Source organism: Tachypleus tridentatus, chromosome 10, assembly GCF_004210375.1.
Source record: "Tachypleus tridentatus isolate NWPU-2018 chromosome 10, ASM421037v1, whole genome shotgun sequence".
NCBI lineage: Eukaryota > Metazoa > Arthropoda > Merostomata > Xiphosura > Limulidae > Tachypleus > Tachypleus tridentatus.
The window spans coordinates 178,531,736-178,554,782 of record NC_134834.1 but is presented as its reverse complement, the minus strand read 5'-3'; the positions used below and the strand labels follow the sequence as shown (position 1 = coordinate 178,554,782).

The 23,047-nt window shown below is 32.9% G+C and overlaps 1 protein-coding gene across 1 annotated transcript; it reads right to left on the bottom strand.

Annotated features, from left to right (window-relative positions):
- Positions 1-2,023: 2,023 nt before the first annotated feature.
- On the bottom strand, positions 2,024-23,047 carry LOC143228276 (uncharacterized). The gene is made up of 3 exons (XM_076459554.1): positions 22,639-23,047; positions 14,489-14,584; positions 2,024-2,311 (listed from the first exon to the last, which is right to left on the bottom strand). Exons 1-3 carry the CDS (start codon positions 23,035-23,037, stop codon positions 2,201-2,203), a joined length of 606 nt encoding a protein of 201 aa, XP_076315669.1. The 5' UTR covers positions 23,038-23,047; the 3' UTR covers positions 2,024-2,200.

The window sequence follows — 23,047 nt, the reverse complement described above, 5'->3', positions numbered from 1 at the left end:
CAAAATTTTTTCTCGTTGTATTACAAATTCAACTTAACTATTTATTTCATTATTATATAAAGTTGAATGATTACTTTTGTAGGCAAGTTCATCGTACTTAAATTGCAACATCTGTTCTCAAAAGTCGTTCTCACATCAGTAAAATTATTGCAAAAAAAAAAGATAATTTATTCAACCAAATCATGGAATACACGAAAACGTTCACGGATATAAAAACTAAAAGTGTTGAATCTCATTTTCGTTTTCCAATTTTTATTCTAAAGGAGGTCTTGCCTGTAAAATGAACATGCGATTTTCCAGAATAACTTCACACAAAATTTGAAATATTTCGATCAATAAAGAATCGCTTTCTCATACAATTCAAATTTCAAATTTTTAGTTTTCATTTCCAAAAAACTTTTTATTAGTGAAATATCCCACCTTTAAAGTGTAATAAGACATTACCTGTAAAGTTAACCCTGAAAGTATAAGCTGACAGTATTTGTTTTATAAAGCTTTATCTGAAAGCATATGACTTTTTGTAGTTTTTCCTGGAAGAAAAAAGGCCCACCTTTCGAAAGCGCTCGCATTACAGGGTTTTTATCGTTAACTATTTGGAAAATTCGTCCTGAATGTGTAACGCGATGGTAGCTACTCTAAAGCTTTTTACACATTTATCTTGGACGAGTCTCGATTTATTATGCTACATATTACAATTTCAAATAACCGGAAATTTTAATTTTAATCTAGAATTTAATTGAATGTCGATATGTATCAAATCTGTAATATTCGCCAACACAATTGATACACACAATTTTATTTCTTAACACAAAAATATTTTAATATACAGACAACAATAGAATTTATAATAATGGTTATTACAAATAATGATTTATCTAAAAACGTTTTGCAAACTTAAAACCAATATTTAGTCTTCTTTCTGATGTGGAACTGAATATTTTATCGATGGTTCACGATGAGCGAATTAGTTTCGAGTCGATATCAATACAGTACACTTAACGGGTAGCTCTCTTCTTGGCTGGTCTCACGCTATTTACAAGCTGACCTTTTACAGACGAAAATGTCTAATGTTTTAAATACTAATGGCTGAAGTTAATTCTCTAAAGTTAAACGGTTTATAATGTTCGAAATCTATAAACATTCATGGTTAAGTATCTGTAGTTTATCGATTAATAAGTGTTAATTACAGTTATAGCTTCCGAGGTTTATAGTATACTAACTGTAGCAAACCAACAATATAAATTGTTTATTGGCTCGTCGATTCATAAACTTTAGGCAAGGTTTCGAAATTTCAGTTAACAATAACACTTAACGACACGCTAGCGCTTTCATAAAACGTATATTGCTGATTCGAGAATCTTCTACACGTTTAGTGAATAGGCAGAAATTTTCCGATGCACATTTAACACTAAAGTTACATACATTTCTAAATATATGTTTAACTGAAACAAACATCGATATTAAAATAAATATATAATAATAAATCCGTTATAAACTTCGCCTGAAAGTTTAATATGAGAGTATCCGTAAAGTTTCGTCTAAAAGTGTAATGACAGTATTTGAAGTAAAAGCTTCATGTGAAAATGTAACATGGAAGTACCTGTTGCATAAAGCTTGATCTTGATGTGAGGTAAATTGTTTTTTTATTTTGAAACTTGTGATGCTTAAGGTAATTTTGAAGTAGCTATGTTAAAGTAAGAGTATAAATATTTAAAACAGTTATCTCTTAATATAATGAAATGAGATTTTGGGTAGGTTTCTGAAGCTTTTCTTAAAATTTGCATTTTTAACTCTGATCATATAGCACTCAAAACCTTATACCAAGTGACTGAAGCGACATCTTTAGGATAAGTATATTATTGTGATATTTTATTATAATTGCTTCTCTAGAAAGGATCATGCTACTTTATTTATATTAACAATGAAAATAATTAAAAGACATGAACTATTTAACATCACGTTTTAATTTCCACTAACTTTACTTACAGAGTAAACGGGCAGAATTAGGTTGGCTTTTTATAAATAATATTAATAATCAAATATTCATATCCTATACTCTTTTTATATAAACTAAAACTAAAAATTATTTTCATTGTTTGCTATTATTCTCTGATATTATACAGGATTATATACAGAAAACATCTACAGTAGTCCTTCAGAAGGCACACCTACTAGGTCTACTTTTTTCGTTTCGTGAGTGTCACTTTCGTTTGAACAGTTTTTTAACTTGCAAACAAGATGATCGCACTAAAGATCTTTGAATATTCTTCTTGTTAACTGTCTCGGATACCTCTACCTCGCAGACCTCAGGCTAATGGAAAAGTAAATTGTACGCCAGTTAAATTTACAAATAGAGAAGCGGAATTTTATTAAGAGCAAATTTCCAAAGAACTCTGTTTTTTTAAATCATGCATTCCGAAGTAAACAAATAAAAACACCAAAATGTTAAACAAACTGATGGAACAGGTAATAAAAGAGATAGTCAAATCATACTGTTTGATTAGAATAGCCCAAAAGTTGGCAGTGGGTGCTATTACTTAGATTATTTTTTTATAGTCTGTCATCTCAAAATTAAGGAGGGCTAACGCAGATAACCTTCGATTAATTTTGGGCGAAGTTCCATAAAAATGAACAAATAACTGAGAAATAATAAGTGAACGAATTAGGTTTTGATATTAGTGAAAGTTTAAAGAAATCACATTTAGAAGAAAAGTCTAAATTTAAAGATAAATAACAAAATAAAAATAAATGAATAAATAATTACAATTGTTAGAAATTAATATAGATTTCATCTACTTTTTGTCTCTTCTTTTACACATTGTTGAATAAGTTTCAACTCTTTTATCTCGTCTATCGGGGCAAGATAAAATATTTGAGAAAGTGAAGGCATTTAGTAAGATTTTTTAATTGTAAAATTTCATAAACTATCTCTTTGATCAAACATTAAAGAGCTGATAATGATATAAAAATAAATTTAAATTTTTAATAGAAAGATAAGAATAATTAAAAACCTTTTTATCCTTATGAATTAAATCAGGATTTTCAATATAAAAATGACGAATCTATAAGTAAAAATATTTGTAATAGCAATTTATTTCAGATAAATATAAACAAAATAAACGTATGGGTAAAGAGAAAATAGAGAAAAATGGATGAATTTCGAAATATTTTGTAAAAATCTAGATTATGCTTTTGACAGATTTGTTAGTTTAGTAAAATTTATAATCAATATTTGAATTAAAAGATACAAAACTTAGATTTTGTCAGAGCATATGTTAAATTTTGAATTTAAATATATTTATACTTAAGAAATAATTATAGATTTAATTAAATTTAAATTAATATGAAATCAAATGCCAACAATTTCTTTTAAGAAAATAAAAATATTACATAGTAATAAATTTTAAACATAAAATAGATGATGATATGTCTCCACCTTACCTAACCATAAAAATGTTCAAGAAAGCATATTCCTCATAAAATCATTTCAACTTATAGCTAGTTAAATTGAAAAAACAGCCTATCGGATCTGTTCTTTTTAATTATAAAAAAATTCACTAAAGAATTTAATCCAATATAAATTCACAAATTGCCTTGTAATTGCAATAATAGTAGGACAGCAGTAAGTATTTGGGTTTAAAACGCTAAAATCAGGGCTTCGATTCCCCTCAATTGACACAACAGCCAGCCAGATTTGGCTTTGCTATAAGAAAAACACAGAAGCACAAGGACTTTTTTCATGATTATAAAGTTACAGATAATTTAGAAGTTAACAATATCAATGAATTAAGATCAGTATTAGAGAAGTACTAAACTTAGAATTTTGAAAAAGACAAAACATGTGAAATCTGAAAAGATTTGGAGAAAAATATTGATAATTATATTACTAAAATAAGTAAAAAACCTTACTATCTTCCTTGTCGCTTTTTAAATTAACATTATATTTTATTAACTTCATAAAATTCGATTAATAGCTTTAAATTTGTCTCAATAATATTCTATCTTATTTTTTTTTAAAAATGTTGTTATCAAATATTTCGTATCGTTATTTTGTTATTAAAAATAACATTCCATTTTTGGAATCATTAAATAATTATTTTTTCAAAAACAGCCAGCTCTGTTTTACGTATAATTTCGCCATAATATATATTTAAATTGATTTGAACGACTAAACCAGGGTATTCAATGACACGTTTGATAATTTCTAAAATGTAGAAGTAAATGTTCCAAATTTAAATGTACTGAAATTCGATGTAAAAAATGTTACTTCCCTTTTGTGTTTATAATAGTTATATTACTTTCAACGACCAAGTGTATAAACAAACAATAGGTATTCTAATAGGGTGAATTTCTCTTCAAAACATAGCTAATTTATATCTGTTCTTTTATGAAAAATTCTTTTAGAAACAGTTATTAAATCATAATTTATACATCTATACCTTACTTTACATAGTTGGTTTAATTTCCATAATAACTTGAATTTTCACTTAATATATTCGAAAGAACTTGCAATAGAAAATGCAATGGTAATGATGATCATGCTAATTACTCAGATTTAGATATTAATTTTGTAAAGGGCAGAGTAGGGCTAATTATTTTTGATAAAAGAAGGGAATTTAATTTTCCTATTCCTGTTCTACCTACCCGTTAATAGCGTTATCCCGTATATAAGGTTAAAATGTATTATTATATCTCAGTTATAAATGTTTTTAATAGTCTGTAACAATAGTAATTTTATTTAATACACCCGAACCGAAAGATTAACTTCTAGTAGCTAGGGTTATGCTAGATAAATCTTTAATGGAAAGAGAGGAAGTTGGGTGTGTAAGAACCACTAAGGTGGGACTAGTTGTTTCTTGTTAAAGTCATAATGTTCAGTTTAAAATATTTCTGTGAAGACAAAGTTTGGGAGTTTCACCTATTAGAATTGTTAGGGTCGTTTTATTTCTACTTTAACCACGTCACACAAAAAACACTTAAAAATAAGATATTATTTTAGAAACAACAACAATAAAAAAACACTAACACTTAAAATATTTTTCGTTATTAATCAATAAATTATCATTGAATATTACAATTTGTTTCTTTTTACCACTTAAAATAAGTGTAACAATTTAACACAAACTACCCAAATTCTGAAGCTACTGAGAATAAGAAACATGTACTTGCTTCCATCTGTCGGTGACGATGTTTATAAAGTATTTTGGGTTCATGAAAACCCAGGAAGACTGAGGAAGGGTTAAGAACTTCAAAGGTAACTGCGTCATAACAACTATTAAGGTAGGGTTCTTTAAGATAATTTAGTTTCATCTAACATCCTTCGGTAAGGGCGTAAATTTGGAGTTTGACATAGTAGAAATGTTAGGGTAGTTTCATTTCTACTTTAAGGGTAACTACAACTGGCTACAGACAGCAGAAGTTGACGTTATAGGCGTAAGCACTCGACTCCGTACCTTTAACTGATTTAACTGATAGCTAGTTAATCGTTGCTGTCATCAGCGTTTGGATATTGTTTCATAGATTGGGATATCTCCAACGCATATTGATGCTGTTAGGCCTACATCGAAACAATGAAGAACAAGTTTATTTCTCATATGTTGTTCATATGAAAATGAACTAGCCTTTAATTACTAGAAAACTTAGTATTTCGTTAAAATTATCTATAACATTTCCTGATCTCAAATTACGGTTAGCACTAAAACATTAAACACGTCAATCAAATAATATAATCTGAAAAAAAAATCTGCCGTATTTGCCCGAATATAATCCGCAGTTTTTTAACAAAAAATATTGACTGCGCATTATATTTGCGCATGTTCAATTTTATTATGTATTTTACTACAACCAACAATCAGTAGAATCATTAAAGGTTTCAATAAATGGATGGTACAGATGTTGACACGCTTTGTAAAACAGACGAGAACGAAGAAATGGTTCAAGGAAGCAAATCCGAGTGACCCAGTTACGCATCGCATTAAACAGGTGTGAATTATTTGATTGGTCGGATGACAGCCGATCATAGTATGAATTATCAACAAGAAATTTTATTGTTGAAACTTTGTAGAATCTGCCATATTTCTGATGACCTGAAGACGAAAGACGGAAAACTTTCGAAACGTCGTTTTCTATAGTTGTGTCTCCACAACAGGCAGTTGCCGTCCATTCTACAAAGTTTTATCATGAATATTCTGCCTAAGCAATCTATCAAAGAAATTTATCGTAATGTCGTTCATTTTAATAGAATATATTGGAAGAAATATAATACAACTTGTTTTCTTTAGCCATTTTAGCAATTATTTTCCAATAATATTTTGTATTTTTTGTAAATTGGTGATAATGAAGGGTGTTTTTTTTTCTTTCTTTCAACTTTTTGGCCATCAGTGTTTTTTTGTAGATTGAAGAAGGTGATTGATTGACTACCGTTGGTGGTTTGTCCTGCCACAATTTCCTTTGTAGCTCTTGAAATGTTTTATTTAACTGAGATACAGTATTTTCGCAAATTACTCCAAATTTTCCAGTTTTCAGGTCAGTTTGTTGCTGGACAGGCATTCATGAGTTGATTTAGGATCAGAAATGGCAATGCTGGTTTTCTTTTCAGTTGGAGCTCTTGTTTCATAAGTGTCTATAGCAGTTGATGCTAGTAATAAGAATTTTTTTCTTAGCAGACATTAAAATTGCCATTTTAGGCAATTCTTTGTATTTTGATGGTAAATGAAGACGATATCCCTCAATTTCATATAGAAAAAAACAGTTCCATTCTTAAAAGTATCGTCTGTTTTAGTAAGTTTGGTGGGAGGCTTCAGCAACGCCCCCTGCTAGTACAGCGGTATGTCTCCGGATTCATAACGCTAAAATCAGGCGTTCGATTCCCCTCGATGGGCTGAGCAGATAGCCCTTTGTGGCTTTGCTATACGAAAACACACACACACAGGCTTCAGCAAATAGCAACAGTAATTGTATTTTCTTTTCTCATCTATGACTTGGAGGAAAGAAAAAAATACTTTTTTTTTCAGAAATGGAAAAGGTTCTAATACTCTATTGTTTCTGCTTAGAAAGAGGTAAAATGGTAGGCTTAGAGTCCATGTTTCAGCATAGGATGATTTGATGTAGAATATTTATTGGAGGGTGACTTACTGCATTTGGAAAATTTATAAAATAAAGCAAAAAACTATAGGCCTCTTTACTGTGTAACTGTAAGGAAATTGCTCGGTAGTCATATACGGTAGGTTTATTTTAGTTTGCCAACAGCAAGGCTCATCCCAGATTTTAGGGCAACAATAATCCCACCATCGATAACATGGACACAAGTATATGTTATTATGACAATAGATCTCATAATACCATGGAATGTAGAGCTAGAACTGTGGATAGCTTGTTTCTATAATATTACTATGTCCATTGGTATGGTTTAATAGTCGACAGTCCTTTTAATCACTATTCTTATTACATTATTTTAAAAACTGATGTGCAAACACATATACCACTAACAATGACTAGCACAGACTTATCATCTACAGTGAGAATAAAAACTAAAACGAAAGTTAAACGTTTTGTGAAGATTTCTTCACAAATTTCCAATACTATGCACCATGGCTACTTAAAACACTGCATGTACACAAGTTGCTAGACGGTAATAATGCTTCAGTTTCCTTCCTATCACTGTTTCTTTCTATTAGTGCCAGTTCGTAGCCTCAGCAGGCTATGTTCTCACATCCACATGTGTAGTTATGCAGATGAACCATAATTACAAAACGATTTTGAATGTGCAACACTGAAGTCATGTGACAACCACGATTAATATTAATAATGCAGTGTGGTCGTGTACCAGAATCACATTTTGACATTGTTTGATACTTGTAGAAAGTGTGATTACACAGAAAAGGGAATGTGACAATTATATTCAGCATAAAATATTCATACACTCAAATTATAAAGGTGTGCTCAGTTCTAGACTTTAGAATTTCCAAGGTAAAGATATTTTTAAAGTGGAAAATGAAGGAATATGGATCAGTCTTGGGCACCAAGACCACCTAGAAAGATCTGTAACAAGTTTTCAATGCACGCCACAGTTACAACCAATTTCCACGTTTCAGTTTCTTTTCTTCAATCAATTTTTGGTAAACTAGTTTTTGTCATATGACGACTTTTCACGCTTGGTATTACTCGAACATGTATTGCATACCAGTAATACTGATATGTAATCAAATTAAACCTACTTAGAAGCATTCACGGGGTTCTGTAGCTGTTGGAAGCCGTATATCGAGTCTACAAAGAGTTTAATTTTGTGGATGAACATTAAAAACTTTAAAGAACGTTCATTTGATTAGTTCTTTCATTTAGTACGCCATATGGAAATATGACCAATAAAAATCCATCTACAAGTTAGCTACTTCTACTTCTTATATATCATATAATATACAACGAACGTCTGATCTCATGACTCTTGGGAGCTCCAACTGCTGTGTATTCGTGGTAAAGTAGCTATTATTTTCATCTCTAACTGCACATTTATTAAAGCTTCTCCACTAGCTTCACTGCACTATGAGGACCACGGTTATATCTGCTATACAACTCTTGGAACCCATGCTGCATCTAATTCTCAATTCCAACAGTTGCTTTACCTCTTTTTGCGTTCCACTTAGCGACAGTGAAAAATTTACTGCGTTGAAAATTTTGAAGCAAAACTACAGCCGTAAGTTACGTTGTCGAATACTCACCTCATTGTCTCAAACTTTTTTCCACTAGTAAGTTGTGCTATACAGTAGCTTGTGATTATTTGTTGAATTTAAGTGCATGCAGCTTTACAAATAACTGACTCACTTTTGAGCCCATTTTTGACCATATAGATGGATTACTCAAATATAAATGCTATCTTTGTCATAATATGATGTGGTCTCTTTAACGTTGTGCTAATCTAGCATGAATTTATAGCACCTGTCTTTTCTTAGTAATTTAAAAAAATATGTTTTAGTTAGTTATTCTGGCCCGGCATAGCCAAGTGGTTAAGGCGCTCGACTCCTAGTTACACCAAACATGCTCGCCCTTTCAACTGTGAAGGTGTTATAATATAACGGTCAATCCAAGAGTTAGCGGGTAGGTGGTGATTACTAACTGCCTTCACTCTAGTCTTATACTGCTAAATTAGAGACGGCTAGCGCAGATAGCCCTCGTGTAGCTTTGCACAAAATTCACAACAAAATTTATTTATTCTCGTGGTAATCAGTTTGCTTTTTTGAAGTGCATTATGATCTTAATTTTAAAAACACATGTGCCAATAACAGTATGGGATACTAGATTATAAACGCGACTTATGTTTAAAGTAGTAATTTTACTGGCAGTTCCACGTCAGGTTAGATATTGGATCCCTGTGGTAAATAGTAGCCACACACCACTGAAGTGTTGTTGGCCATTAATTGATTCGACCACTGTTGTGTGCGTGAGCAAACGTATTCTTTCAGGTGTTATTGTTTGTCTAATATTTTTCTGTTTCTGTTTACCTTATGGTCTTTTTGTACGACAAAGTAAGCAATAGTCGATGTGTTTTTAGCACAATTTTTAATATTTTTTGTGTTGTTTGGGCTTAACATAAAATGAGCTTAGTGTCTTTCTAATATATAATTTTATATACTATATGTTATAAGATAAATTAAAGCGTAAATACTACAAATAATATAAAGTAAGATAAGTAAATTATTATTTTAGGTTTAAAAATCTTTTAAGAGACGTAAAAAGGTCAATGATCCCGGAGTAGAGATTGATTGATACCATTTAACCGTAGAGTATTTATTATTGCTATTCAGCAAGCTAATCAAACATGACTCTTTATTCTCCTGAAGAGAAATAGTGAACTATTTAAAAAGCGCTAGAGTTTTTGGATCTCTTTTCAAATCATTACAACTTTTGTATGTGATCGTGTGTGTACTGATTTCTTTCAATCTGAATAATTTTGAGTAGTTAGATTTGTTTATTGTATAGTGTGCGTTGCTTCTAATTTTAGTAACGTTCTATAAGACTTACATAAGATGTTTTAGTTTCTCCTTGGTGTGAAATGAAAATTAACTGTTTATAATTTTAAATTTATGAGTTTTAGCAGTTCTAAATTTAACAGACAAAGATTGGCGTCAACGAGAGTTGTTTAGCGATGAGCTGTGTAACCCTAAAGACTTGAACTAAAACACTGAAAAATGGAAGAGTGTAACCCATTTCTAGTTTCATTGCAAGCTTTAAAATACCATTTGTAGTTAGTAATTCGAATATTTATAATGGTTCTTAAGTTTCTCTCCACCATGAAACTACTAAAACTAGCTGGAGAAGATATCATACTGGAATGTCCTAAACTATCCGTGAAAGTTTATGTTTTAACGAATGGAAAAGACGACCTCATTGGCATGGAACAAGCTACTCTGTGAAACTGTTGATTACAGTTGAAGAAGTATGGGTGAAGGCAAGTCTGATAAATCCAAGATGCTTCAGGTGCTGAAAGACGTTTCGCTGTGACGAGAAATGTCTCCACTCAAAAGTGTGTATTTTATATCCATGGTCTTTTATTATTATTATTAGATATCCAACTGAAAATAGCACTTTCGCCTATGTTGGCCACAATGTCTTCATTAGATGGTGTGTAGTAAGAAATGAACCCTAACGAGTTATCTTAAGTGTTACTGAGTCCGTGATTCAAGAAACAATATCATGTGAGGGAAACGTTAGGCTTGTGTCGCTGGTATACCTTATAGCTCTGAAATAATGGCGCGTCTATAATCGTTTGTACGTCTTTCTGTTCGTTGTTTCTTGCTGATTATATTCCAGAGTTTATTATTTAGCTGTTTTTTCGTTCGTTGGGTCAGCTTTCTAATATTTCTTGAAGTTTACGTTTATACTCATATCAGCTTAAAACAACAGTAGCATTTCGTTAATCAAAGTGTTTGTTTGTTTAGAATTAAGCACAAAGCTACACAATGGGCTATCAGTGCTTTGGCCACCACGGGTATCGAAAACCCAGTTTTTAGTGTGTAAGTCCGCAGACATACCACTGTGACACTGTTGGGGGGGGGCTAATCAAAGTGGCGAGATTGGGTAAAATAATGCCGGGTATGTTGTAATTTCACTCAATAATTTATATTTGTTGATATGAACTACGTAAGAGCCATATAAACAAATTAACATCAGATTAAAAGCAATATAAATATATATATATATATATATATATAAAGCAAGTAGACTTTTACAACGTAGTATTTTCATAACGTAGTCAAAAACTACGTAGTAACTCAAAACGATTCACGATACTTGAAACAGATACATAACGACAAGTAGGAAGATAACGAATCCTAAATGAAGAAGTTAAAAAAAAAGGACAGAAAAGGATATAGAAACAAACTGATAAGAAACAACAGATATAAGGTGAAGAAGAAAATAATAGACAGATGGGAACAGATCGACATGCACACATAGACGAAGAGAAAACTACCTGAGATATATGTAGAATTCGACAGATGGGAACAGGTCGACACGCACGCATAGAGAAAGAGAAGACTACCTAGGATATATGTAGAGAGTTCGACAGATGGGAACAGGTCGACATGCATACATTGAGGAAGAGAAAACTACCTAGGATACATGTAGAGAGTTCGACGGATGGAAGCAGGTCGATATGTATACATTGAGGTTGAGAAAACTACCTAGGATATATGTAGAGAGTTCGACAGATTGGAGCAGGTCGATATGTATACATTGAGGAAGATAAAACTATCTATGATATATGTAGAGAGTTCGACAGATGGGAGCAGATCGATATGTAGAGAGTTCGACGGATGGAAGTAGGTCGATATGTATACATTGAGGTAGAGAAAACTATCTATGATATATGTAGAGAGTTCGACAGATGGAAGCAGGTCGATATGTATACATTGAGGAAGATAAAACTATCTATGATATATGTAGAGAGTTCGACAGATGGGAGCAGGTCGATATGTAGAGAGTTCGACGGATGGAAGTAGGTCGATATGTATACATTGAGGTAGAGAAAACTATCTATGATATATGTAGAGAGTTCGACAGATGGGAGCAGGTCGATATGTAGAGAGTTCGACGGATGGAAGTAGGTCGATATGTATACATTGAGGAAGATAAAACTATCTATGATATATGTAGAGAGTTCGACAGATGGAAGCAGGTCGATATGTATACATTGAGGGATAGAAAACTACCTAGGATATATGTAGAGAGTTCGATGGATGGAAGCAGGTCGATATGTATACAATGAGGTAGAGAAAACTACCTAGGATATATGTAGAGAGTTCGACAGATGGAAGCAGGTCGATATGTATACATTGAGGGATAGAAAACTACCTAGGATATATGTAGAGAGTTCGACAGATGGAAGCAGGTCGATATGTATACATTGAGGATAGAAAACTACCTAGGATATATGTAGAGAGTTCGACAGATGGAAGCAGGTCGATATGTATACATTGAGGGATAAAAACTATCTAGGATATATGTAGAGAGTTCGACAGATGGAAGCAGGTCGATATGTATACATTGAGGGATAGAAAACTACCTAGGATATATGTAGAGAGTTCGACAGATGGAAGCAGGTCGATATGTATACATTGAGGGATAAAAAACTATCTAGGATATATGTAGAGAGTTCGACAGATGGAGCAGGTCGATATGTATACATTGAGGGAGAAAACTACCTAGGATATATGTAGAGAGTTCGACAGATGGAGCAGGTCGATATGTATACATTGAGGTAGAGAAAACTACCTAGGATATATGTAGAGAGTTCGACAGATGGAGCAGGTCGATATGTATACATTGAGGTAGAGAAAACTACCTAGGATATATGTAGAGAGTTCGACAGATGGAAGCAGGTCGATATGTATACATTGAGGGATAAAAAACTATCTAGGATATATGTAGAGAGTTCGACAGATGGAGCAGGTCGATATGTATACATTGAGGTAGAGAAAACTACCTAGGATATATGTAGAGAGTTCGACAGATGGAGCAGGTCGATATGTATACATTGAGGGATAGAAAACTACCTAGGATATATGTAGAGAGTTCGACAGATGGGAGCAAGTCGATATGTATACATTGAGGAAGATAAAACTATCTATGATATGTGTAGATAGTTCGAGAGACGTGTAGTTAAACTACCTAGGAAAAATGTAGAGAGTTCGACAGATGTGTGGTTAAACAAACAAGTAGAAGAAGTTATAGATAGTGATTGACAAACACACAACCTTATAATCAGAGAGCGACATTTATATGGATGAGGAAGTAATTAAACTGATAGAGACAATAGGCTGATAGATTAAAGTGCATGTCAAACACATAGACTGACACTCGGAGATCGACCAAACTGATAGATAAAGAGCATTGCGCACAGTGATTGTTTCTTTGACATAAACTTGGAGAGCAGCTAACAACCATACTGATAAAAAGCGTTGAGCACACCGTTTCGTTTTTTCTTTGGAGTAAAGCCGCATTGGACTATCTGATATATCCGCCCCAAATTTTAGTATTGTAAATCGATGTTCTATCGGGGAGACACACGCTGATTGAGAAAGCGCTTGAAAAGTAACTCAGACAGATAAAAAAAAAAACTGGTAGTAAGATAGAACGACGTGCAAAGAGATTGAAGTAACGAAACTGACAGATTTAATAGAGGTGCTCAGAAAGACGGCAATATGAATGGTAAATATAAAATGACTTGCAAATGAGAAAAGAGAAAACTTTTAGACAATAGATTTTTAGATTTGAAAATAAAGCGACAAAAACAGAGTAAGATGTGCAGACAGACTAATAGAAAGAAAGAACGACAGAGACGTGCAAGATATACAAAGTACGACAGACGCGTGTGAGATATACAAAGAACGACAGACATATGTCAGATATACAAAGAACGACAGACATATGTCAGATATACAAAGAACGACAGACAAGTGTTAGATATATAAAGAACGACAGACATATGTCAGATATACAAAGAACGACAGACATATGTCAGATATACAAAGAACGACAGACAAGTGTTAGATATATAAAGAACGACAGACAATGTCAGATATATAAAGAACGACAGACATATGTCAGATATACAAAGAACGACAGACACGTGTCAGATATACAAAGAACGTCAGGGAAATTGGATAACATAAAGTTAGTTTCTTTGTTGAATTTTGCGCAAAGCCACACGAGGGCTATCTGTGCAAACCGGTCCTAATTCTAAAGTGATAGAGTAGATGGAAGGCAGCTAGTCAGCACCATGTACCGCCAATTCTTGTGTTACTTTTTACCAACGAATAATGGGATTGGCTGTAACATTATAACGCCCCCACTCTTTGAAAACTGTGGATGCTCAATAAAGGGATTTGAATCTGCAACCCGAAGATTGCGAGTTGAGTGCCCTAACCATCTGGCTGTGATGGAAGAACGACAAATGCACAGAAGACAAATCTCAAATGTCGTCTTTACTTACTTGTAATACAGAGCTTGAAATCTTTCTGCAATCTCCTATATTGACGACTGTCGACTGAACTTTCAGTGTCAGATAATAATGTGTGACCTCTTTTTCCTGTAAAAAAACAACAAAAATACAGTTCATTAAACGTCCTTTTGCTGTATAGGTCTACGTGTTTTTTATTCCTTCTGTTCAAAACTTCTGAAGCTTCATTTTCATTCTATAAAGAAGTACGATCAATCCTGATGGGCGTTGGTTATCTCAACCTCGGATCGCAGAACATGTCTCATACTACTTTGATTTTTTCTTTACTTGCAATACATTACAATGCCTTTCACTTAATTTTCTATAAATGGTGATATAATAAACAGCAGTTCTAAAGAAATAGTGTCGTGAATAGAGATGGTGCTCTTATAATAAAAAAATAATATTTTTTTTTGGTGATGTACAACTGCAATATTACACTCTGTAACGATCACACGTGTCTGAAAAATTGTCGATGTTTGAAAGGTATCTCCTTCTTAGTACCAGTAACTACCTCTCACAGAGTTTATTTATAAGATATGATACGATCTAAATTCTCTAGAGAGTTGTGATAGTTTATTTGAAAAATTTCGTGTTATTATTACTAACTTAGCTACAGATATGTTTCGTGTTGAGAAGGCGACGTCCTCTGGCATCGAATTTTACTGAGAATTAAAATAAAAGATGATTTCATCACAGCTTAACGTCTGATAATAACGCATCTAGTTATTACTGCACATCTTGTGTGACAGATTGTTACTCTTGTTGTAAATCAGGGCCAAGCGTAATCCGTTCTGTTGCTCAAGTGGTATTACAAACCATTCAGTTTGACCTTCTGGACTGGGAAGGCAGATCCATTACGTTACTTATCCTAAATCAACACTGGACGTGGATTGTGGAGCGGTAGTTTGCACTGTCATGTCGAAAGAGGTTTGAGTTTACTCAACAAAATTATGTCAATACATACTTTACATCACTGTCTAGATCGTTTTAATACAATAACAGCTTCCGTACATATTACCGCTAGTGAGGCACAAAACCAGTAGAAATAGGTTCAAACCCTAATACTGTATTAACCTCACTTCCGCTAACAGTCGGCTGATAGTGTGAAAAACAACTTATTTTGAAGTTGTCGTAAAATTCAAAACCAAATAACAAGATTCATCTCCTTATCAATAAAAGTGTTAATACCTAAACCAGCTGTTTTGAGATACATTTTTATTTAAAGTGGGTTTCTCGCCATCAAGAAGATTCATCTTTCCATGTGGTGAGTCACTATTGCTCTCTGCTTACATTTCTACGGTCGAAGTACCGAAAATATCTGATGTGTTGGTTTTGTGCTTGTAAACACCTTGCAATCCTTAACTTTCAGAGTATCAGGATTTAAAACCTAAAACTTACAACAGAAGAAGGTTTAGATATTCAACCTTAGAACTTAGGTTCTTACATTTAAAGTTGTATATCAATGGATAGAAACAACAATAAACAAGACATCTGTGTTACATCTCTGAAACAAATTAGAAAATAGACATTGTACAAATATTCAAAAGAGTAAACTTACCTTTTCAAAACCAAGGTCAGCAAACCAGGCTTGCATTCTTTATAACGTACGATAGCTCTCATTTATTATATTATAAAAGTGAAAGAAGAACCAATAGTCTTTAAGACAGAAGGATAAAATAAGATATAAAAAAGTCCGTCAGTGGCACAGTGGGAAGCTTGTGGACTAAAAACGTTAAAAACTGGTTTCAATACCCGTGGTGAACACAGCACCTGTGTATATTTATACATAACTACAAACAAACATAATAATAATAATAATGAAGATGGAGACACATGGGTATATTGTCACAGATAAAAACCAGTACACATTGCATGTTATAGACAAATATTTTCAATACACTTTGCATGAGGTTATATTCATCTAGACAAACGATTAGTGTGTAAGACAGTTATATTCTTATAAATAGTCAATAAACACAGGTAGAATATCTTATTCTTGCACATTAAAAATAAGTAGTTAGGGAAAAAAAAGCAAAAGTACATTAAAAAATAACAAATGTCTAAATTTTAGGCCCCCTTTTGAGCTTGAGGATCTGTCTCAAATTCCCCTTCCCCAACTCTCCACTACTTCTCTTAATGTGTTAGAAAATGTGAGCAGAAAGTTGTATTTTCACAGAAAATCAATAGTAAGCAAATGTGGGCAGTAAAGTTATGTGCTTAGTGAGTAATAAATAGTAAATTTGGACAGTAAAATTATATTCTTACAGAAAAATAAATAGTAAATTTGGGCAGTAAAGTTATATACTTACAGAGAAATAAATAGTAAATTTGGGCAGTAAAATTATATTCTTACAGAAAAATAAATAGTAAATTTGGGCAGTAAAGTTATATACTTACAGAGAAATAAATAGTAAATTTGGGCAGCAAAGTTATGTGCTTACAGAGAAATAAATAGTAAATTTGGGCAGTAAAATTATATTCTTACAGAAAAATAAATAGTAAATTTGGGCAGCAAAGTTATATGCTTACAGAGAAATAAATAGTAAATTTGGGCAGTAAAATTATATTCTTACAGAGAAATAAATAGTAAATTTGGACAATAAAATTATATTCTTACAGAAAAATCAGTCGTTTGTAAAAGTAGACAGCGAACTTATATGCTTACAGAGAAATAAATAGTAAATTTGGGCAATAGAGTTGTATTCTTACAGAAAAATCAGTTGTTTGTAAAAGTAGACAGTAAAGTTATATGCTTACAGAGAAATAAATAGTAAATTTGGGCAGTAAAGTTATATACTTATAGAGAAATAAATAGTAAATTTGAGCAGTAAAATTATATTCTTACAGAGAAATAAATAGTTAATAAATTTGGGCAGCAAAGTTATATTCTTACAGAGAAATAAATAGTTAGTAAATTTGGGCAGCAAAGTTATATACTTACAGACCAATCTGCAGTTTGTAAACATTATACATGTTTACAGCTAAATAGTTAATTCTTAATTGTGTAACAGGAAAACAGTCAATAAACCAAGCAATGCCTTTTGTTCATGATCTCTGTGGAAATAATAAATGATTAAAGAAAAACACTTTTTTACAGCCTTTACTGCCTATAATTATTCCAGTTATTGTTTAAAAGCTGAAAGTTTTGCTTTAGTTATACCTTCTCAACAAGTGATCTCTGTGACACCAAGGTTACAATTTCCTACGTTTTACTTTTGTGCTTTTGTTCCAAATGTGATCGGCGGCACCATTTTAGATGTCTCTTCTGAGGACTTATCCTTGACGTTGGACGGTGTCTTCAATGATGGGACACTCTTCAGCTTAATTGTGTTTTTTAGTTGTTGTTTTATGGGCAGTTGGTCTTTTTTAAATCTATTTGAGTCTTTGACCTGCTTTTTGGATTTTATTTAGCTTTTAACTTGATTTCTTTTTTATATTTTGACAGAATTTTTACTTTTAAGTTTATTTTTATCCCGGTTGATTGGCGTAGACAGCCATGTTGCAAACAACTACCACCAGTCTCAACGTCTTATGGTTTGTATTAATACATTAAGATAAACTTCTTTTAAACGAGAAAAAAACGAAGCTTCTACTACAGGCTCAACTATTATCTTTAGTCTTAATTTTGGGATTAAAAATTCATAATAGTGTAAGGACCGTCTACCGATACATATTCGTTTCTGACTTATGCAAGCACAATTGCACAAGTAATGACCGTTAGATCACATACATTGCAAAGCGTAGTCTTATTTTAAAACTTAAAAAGTCTGTGCATGAGAACATAGAGATGTCTGCCGTTAATTTGTATCTTGTCATTTGGAGATTTAATCACGTGAGAAAAATACAAGTTATAACATGTCAGTTGAGCTGATCGCATCTCAGTGGTTAGTGTAAAGTGCTGTGGATTTAAGGTGTGTACTCCATTGCTGCCAAAGGAAAAAAAAATGCGTAGTGAGCGCGTTAAAAGTGTACCGTTCAGATCTCAATATTCGATTAGAGTAGCGAAAGAATTGGCAGTGAGTGGTGTTTACTAGCTGTACATAGATAGCCCTCTTGTAAGTTTGCGCGATACTTCAGAAATAAACGAATGGACAAAAAAAATACACTTTGTCTTCGAAAGTTTGGTGTTTGAATATAGTTTGGCTTTCATCATTATACCTTTTGTTAAGTTTATAATACTGCTTTTATAACTATTTGACAATAGAGCAACGTTTTACGATTTGATATTCTAATTTTATTTGTTTAGCCAGTAATGTAGGGAATTTATTCTCTGTGTGAAATCAAGACAGCTTAGTCTGCAATATGATCATTAGCCGGATCAAGTGATATGTCAACTTTCATTTCTTTCTTGTTTGGTTCCATTCTTCAAGTAAAGTAGCCAGCCCTTCATAGTTTTTCATTCAGCAATAAAATGGTTTTCTAATATCCGTTTGTTTACTTTTTTATAGAATGGAATACTATATGTGGAATACTAGGTTATAGTGTATTCTAACACATTATAAATTTTGCATAGAATAATAGTAAAATAGGTAGTTAGTAACCGTAGACATTGGTTTTGCTCTAGCAAATGATGAAATTATAGTTACTGTTAAAAATAGGTAGACGTCAGGCCTGTTAAAAAACGATGATGAACAGAAATAAGGAATCTCGTTTTGACTATTCGCCTTATTTCGACTTTGGGACGCTCTGGATAGCGAAAAGCGGCATATACACCTAAGAGAGAGCGTCTGTTCCTGGAAGCTTTTCATATCTAGCTTCTGATGACCTGTGAAGAGTAAAATACAAATGAGTTTAATACGGGCGTGTCCGTGCCATCTCTACATGGTGTTAGCGTATCCTACGATACGACATTGGCATGACTTTGTTCAAATTAGATCGTAACTTTTGTATCCTGTGATTTTAAATAATGAAAATTATAGACGTTTTGTATGGATTTTATAGTATGTTTTCTTGTTGTTATAGTTAAACACAAGTGGCGTATCTGTGCTCTTCCCGAAGAGGGTATCGCAACCCGATTTTTAGCGTTATAAGTTCTAAGTCTTACTCCTGAATGTCCGGTAGTGGAATATTGTTTTGTGTATTTCAGAAGATGACCTAGGAAGGTCGGAACGTCGTTCACTGCTTATCAATAAAAGTGTCAATACCCATACCAGACGTTCTGAGATGCATTTTTATTTCAAGTGGGTTTCTCGTCATCAAGAATATGGTTTTCTCATACTTGTGAGTTAGTAAACTTAAAATATATTAATATGATTCCCAAACCAACTCTGATTTCTGGTTTGTTTTATATAATAGTGAATGAAAGAGCACTTTTTAAGATGAGTGATTCAAATAATGACTTAAATGCATTAACGTATCATAAACATTTCACACCAAGATGTTCACCAGGTCTTTTTTTTAACTTCATAAAAATATAAACTATACTCTCATATAACAGATTTTTTGTCTATTTGTTGTATAGCATAAAGCTGTAAAAGAGTCGGGTATATAAACCGATTTTAGCGTTATATGCCCTCAGTCTCACTGCTAAGCACGCCGGTGGGCACATGTGTGATAACAAAGTTGTTGTTTTTTTCTAAGTAAAGTAAATAAAAATACTTATAATGTCTGCATAACTAACAGTGCAGCAATAGCAAGAAAAAAAAGACCTTAAAACATTTAGATTAGATTAATTATCACTAAAATATTCGCATTTAAAAATTATCTTAGTTTTCTGTTTGGCCCAGCATGGCCAGGTGAGTTAAGGTGTTCGACTCGTAATCCGAGGGTCGCGGGTTCAAATCCCGGTCGCACCAAACATGCTCGCCCTTTCAGCCGTGGGGGCGTTATAATGTGACGGTCAATCCGACTATTCGTTGGTAAAAGAGTAGCCCAAGAGCTGGTGGTGGGTTGTGATGACTAGCTGTCTTCCCTCTAGTCTTACACTGCTAAATTAGGGATGGCTAGCTCAGTTAGCCTTTCAGTAGCTTTGCGCGAAATTCAAAATAACATAACAGTTTTCTGTTTATGTGAAAATTAAAATAGATAACGTACAATAGGAATTACGTATAGTAGTTTTTTTTCTCTCTGTCACTAGAAACCGGTTTCGATACCCGTAGTGGGCGGAGCCCAGATAGCTCTTTGTGCTTAATATCAAACAAGAACATCTGTCTGTTTGTTACTCGACTATCGGTTCTTTGCCCGTCACTGGTATTAAAGCGCAATATTTAGCTTCCATAAGGCCTCATAGTTACTGCTGAGTAAATACAGAATATTTAAGAAAAAAACTAAACTGATTTTAAGATGAACAAAGGTAGGAAGGAGAGAAAGTGACGAAATTTAAAGATAAGTAAAAATTTAAGTTGTGAACACATTTGAAGAAGTATTTACTTAAACAAAAGAAGGGGAACATTAAAAAGAAATAAACTTCAAAAAATAAAATAAGTTGAATAAGATTGAAAAAGAAGAATCTTATAAAGTTAAAATTAGATATAAGATTAGAAAGAATGAGGAACAAAATTCAGAAAATACAATTTACTTTTAAAATAAATGTAGACAAACGAAAATGCAAGGAATGCAAGTGTTTAATGTTTAGAAGTTAATGTTTATAATTAATACCTATGCGTATGGAAAACAAAGTTAAATATTTATTTATGAGTTTTTATAGTTCTGTCAGACAACAAAAGTAATAGTGGTTACGAACGATTAATGGAACTTTATAGGAACGATCTTTCAGGTTCGGTGCTTCTAATGGAATCTCTTCCTCTGTTGATAAACGTGTCCAATCCACTCATAATTATTACTCGCTGCTGCTTGACATCGTGTTTTCCATTGTACTGAACTCTTGTAAAGAACAGAGAGATCATTCCTCTGGCACGTATCTCGACAAACTTTCCACTTTGTCTGGACGTCTCTTCCGAGATTGCATCGAAGGAAACGAAAACTACAGAAGTTCTAAACTAATGTTAGGCATAATCTATATAATATATATAAAAGTACTGCATGTACGTCATGTAACTACTCCGCAGAATGTTGATGGATTTTCACCAAAATTGGTGTGCAGGTTTATTAGGTCTATATGAGGTTATATACAAATTTGCAGCTTCACAACTTATGTTTTGCAACTTTTATGGACGTTTTTTTACATATTTTTTCACTTTTACATATATGGTATTGCACATAATATTGAATAAAATAAACTCTGCACGTTAAAGCTTAATATTAATATTAAAATACCTCATTGGAAGGTTCAGTATATTTAATGAATAACTCGTACTCACAATTGTTGTCACTTGAGGGATTCGGGTGTCCAAAACTAAATCTACACAGTTACTCCCCGGCGAGAATGGCATGGATATATTTTAACGTATTTAACACAAATATTGTTATTTTTATATATGAATGTTGTTGAATTGTAAACAAAATATCTGAATTGTTTGTTGTATTTCGGGCATAGCTACACGATGACTGTCTGCGCTAGTTGTCCCTAATTTGTAATTTAGAAGTAATTTAAACTAGATCAAGGGAAGTCAGCTAGTCAACACCACTCATCGCCTACTCTTGGGTCTCTTTTTATCAATGACAAATGGGGTGTACCGTAACACTATAAATCTTCCACAGCTGAAAGGATGCGCATGTTCGGTGATGGGATTCAAACCCGTGACTCGCAGATTGCATGTCAAACTATAAAGGAAGATTTTTTTTTCTTATTTTACCTCAACAGGTAAACTACGTGTTGGAGTCTCTTTAAGTTAATGTGAGTTGACCTAGGAAACAACACATATCCTATCTATAAGTATATCCCCTTTTTCTACCGTCCCTAGTGATGTTGTAGTTGTTCTTCGTAGTAACTGATATTCCAAGCAATAAAACAGCAATTATCGTTAAATAATCGGTTGAGTTTGTTTGATGTCAAAAAATATGTTCGTAAGTTAAGTGGTTTTAATCTACAATGGGGTACTTAAAGAAAAACCAAAACACTAACTTTGATATACATAAAACATCAGTTTAAGTAGTAAGCGTTTGTTTGAATTCATCTGACATAATTAAGGGATCAAAACGGTCATCCGCTAATATTATTGCAACATTACTATTGGTTGAATTAGGAAAACTAGTCACTTAATAAATAGAAAAACGAAACAAATATTTTTTGAAGAACTCACTTCTTTTCTTCCTCTTAAAATACTTGCTACTTCTATACCGTGGCATTCATCTAGCTTGTGGTGGTTAAGCTTTAACTTTTCTATTTCTCTCACTGCAAACTTAAGCAGTGCGTCTAGTTTAATTTGATCCATGCTTCTTTGTGCGTCATTGTGTTTGATCATATTCTTCTCATTAAAGCTAGTCCACACCCTGCCGGCCAACATTACTACCAAAATTGAAGTGAACATAATCTCGCACTCAGGAATTTTCAGTTCACTTGCGGTCGTCTCAACACTGTCTGGTATCGCGTTCGTCTGCTGCTGTGAACTGGACGTACATTCTCTGATATTATTATAACGTAGTGTTATGACAAACGGTTCGCCATTAGGGGGCGCAGAAACATGCCTGTTACAACGCATATATAGTTCA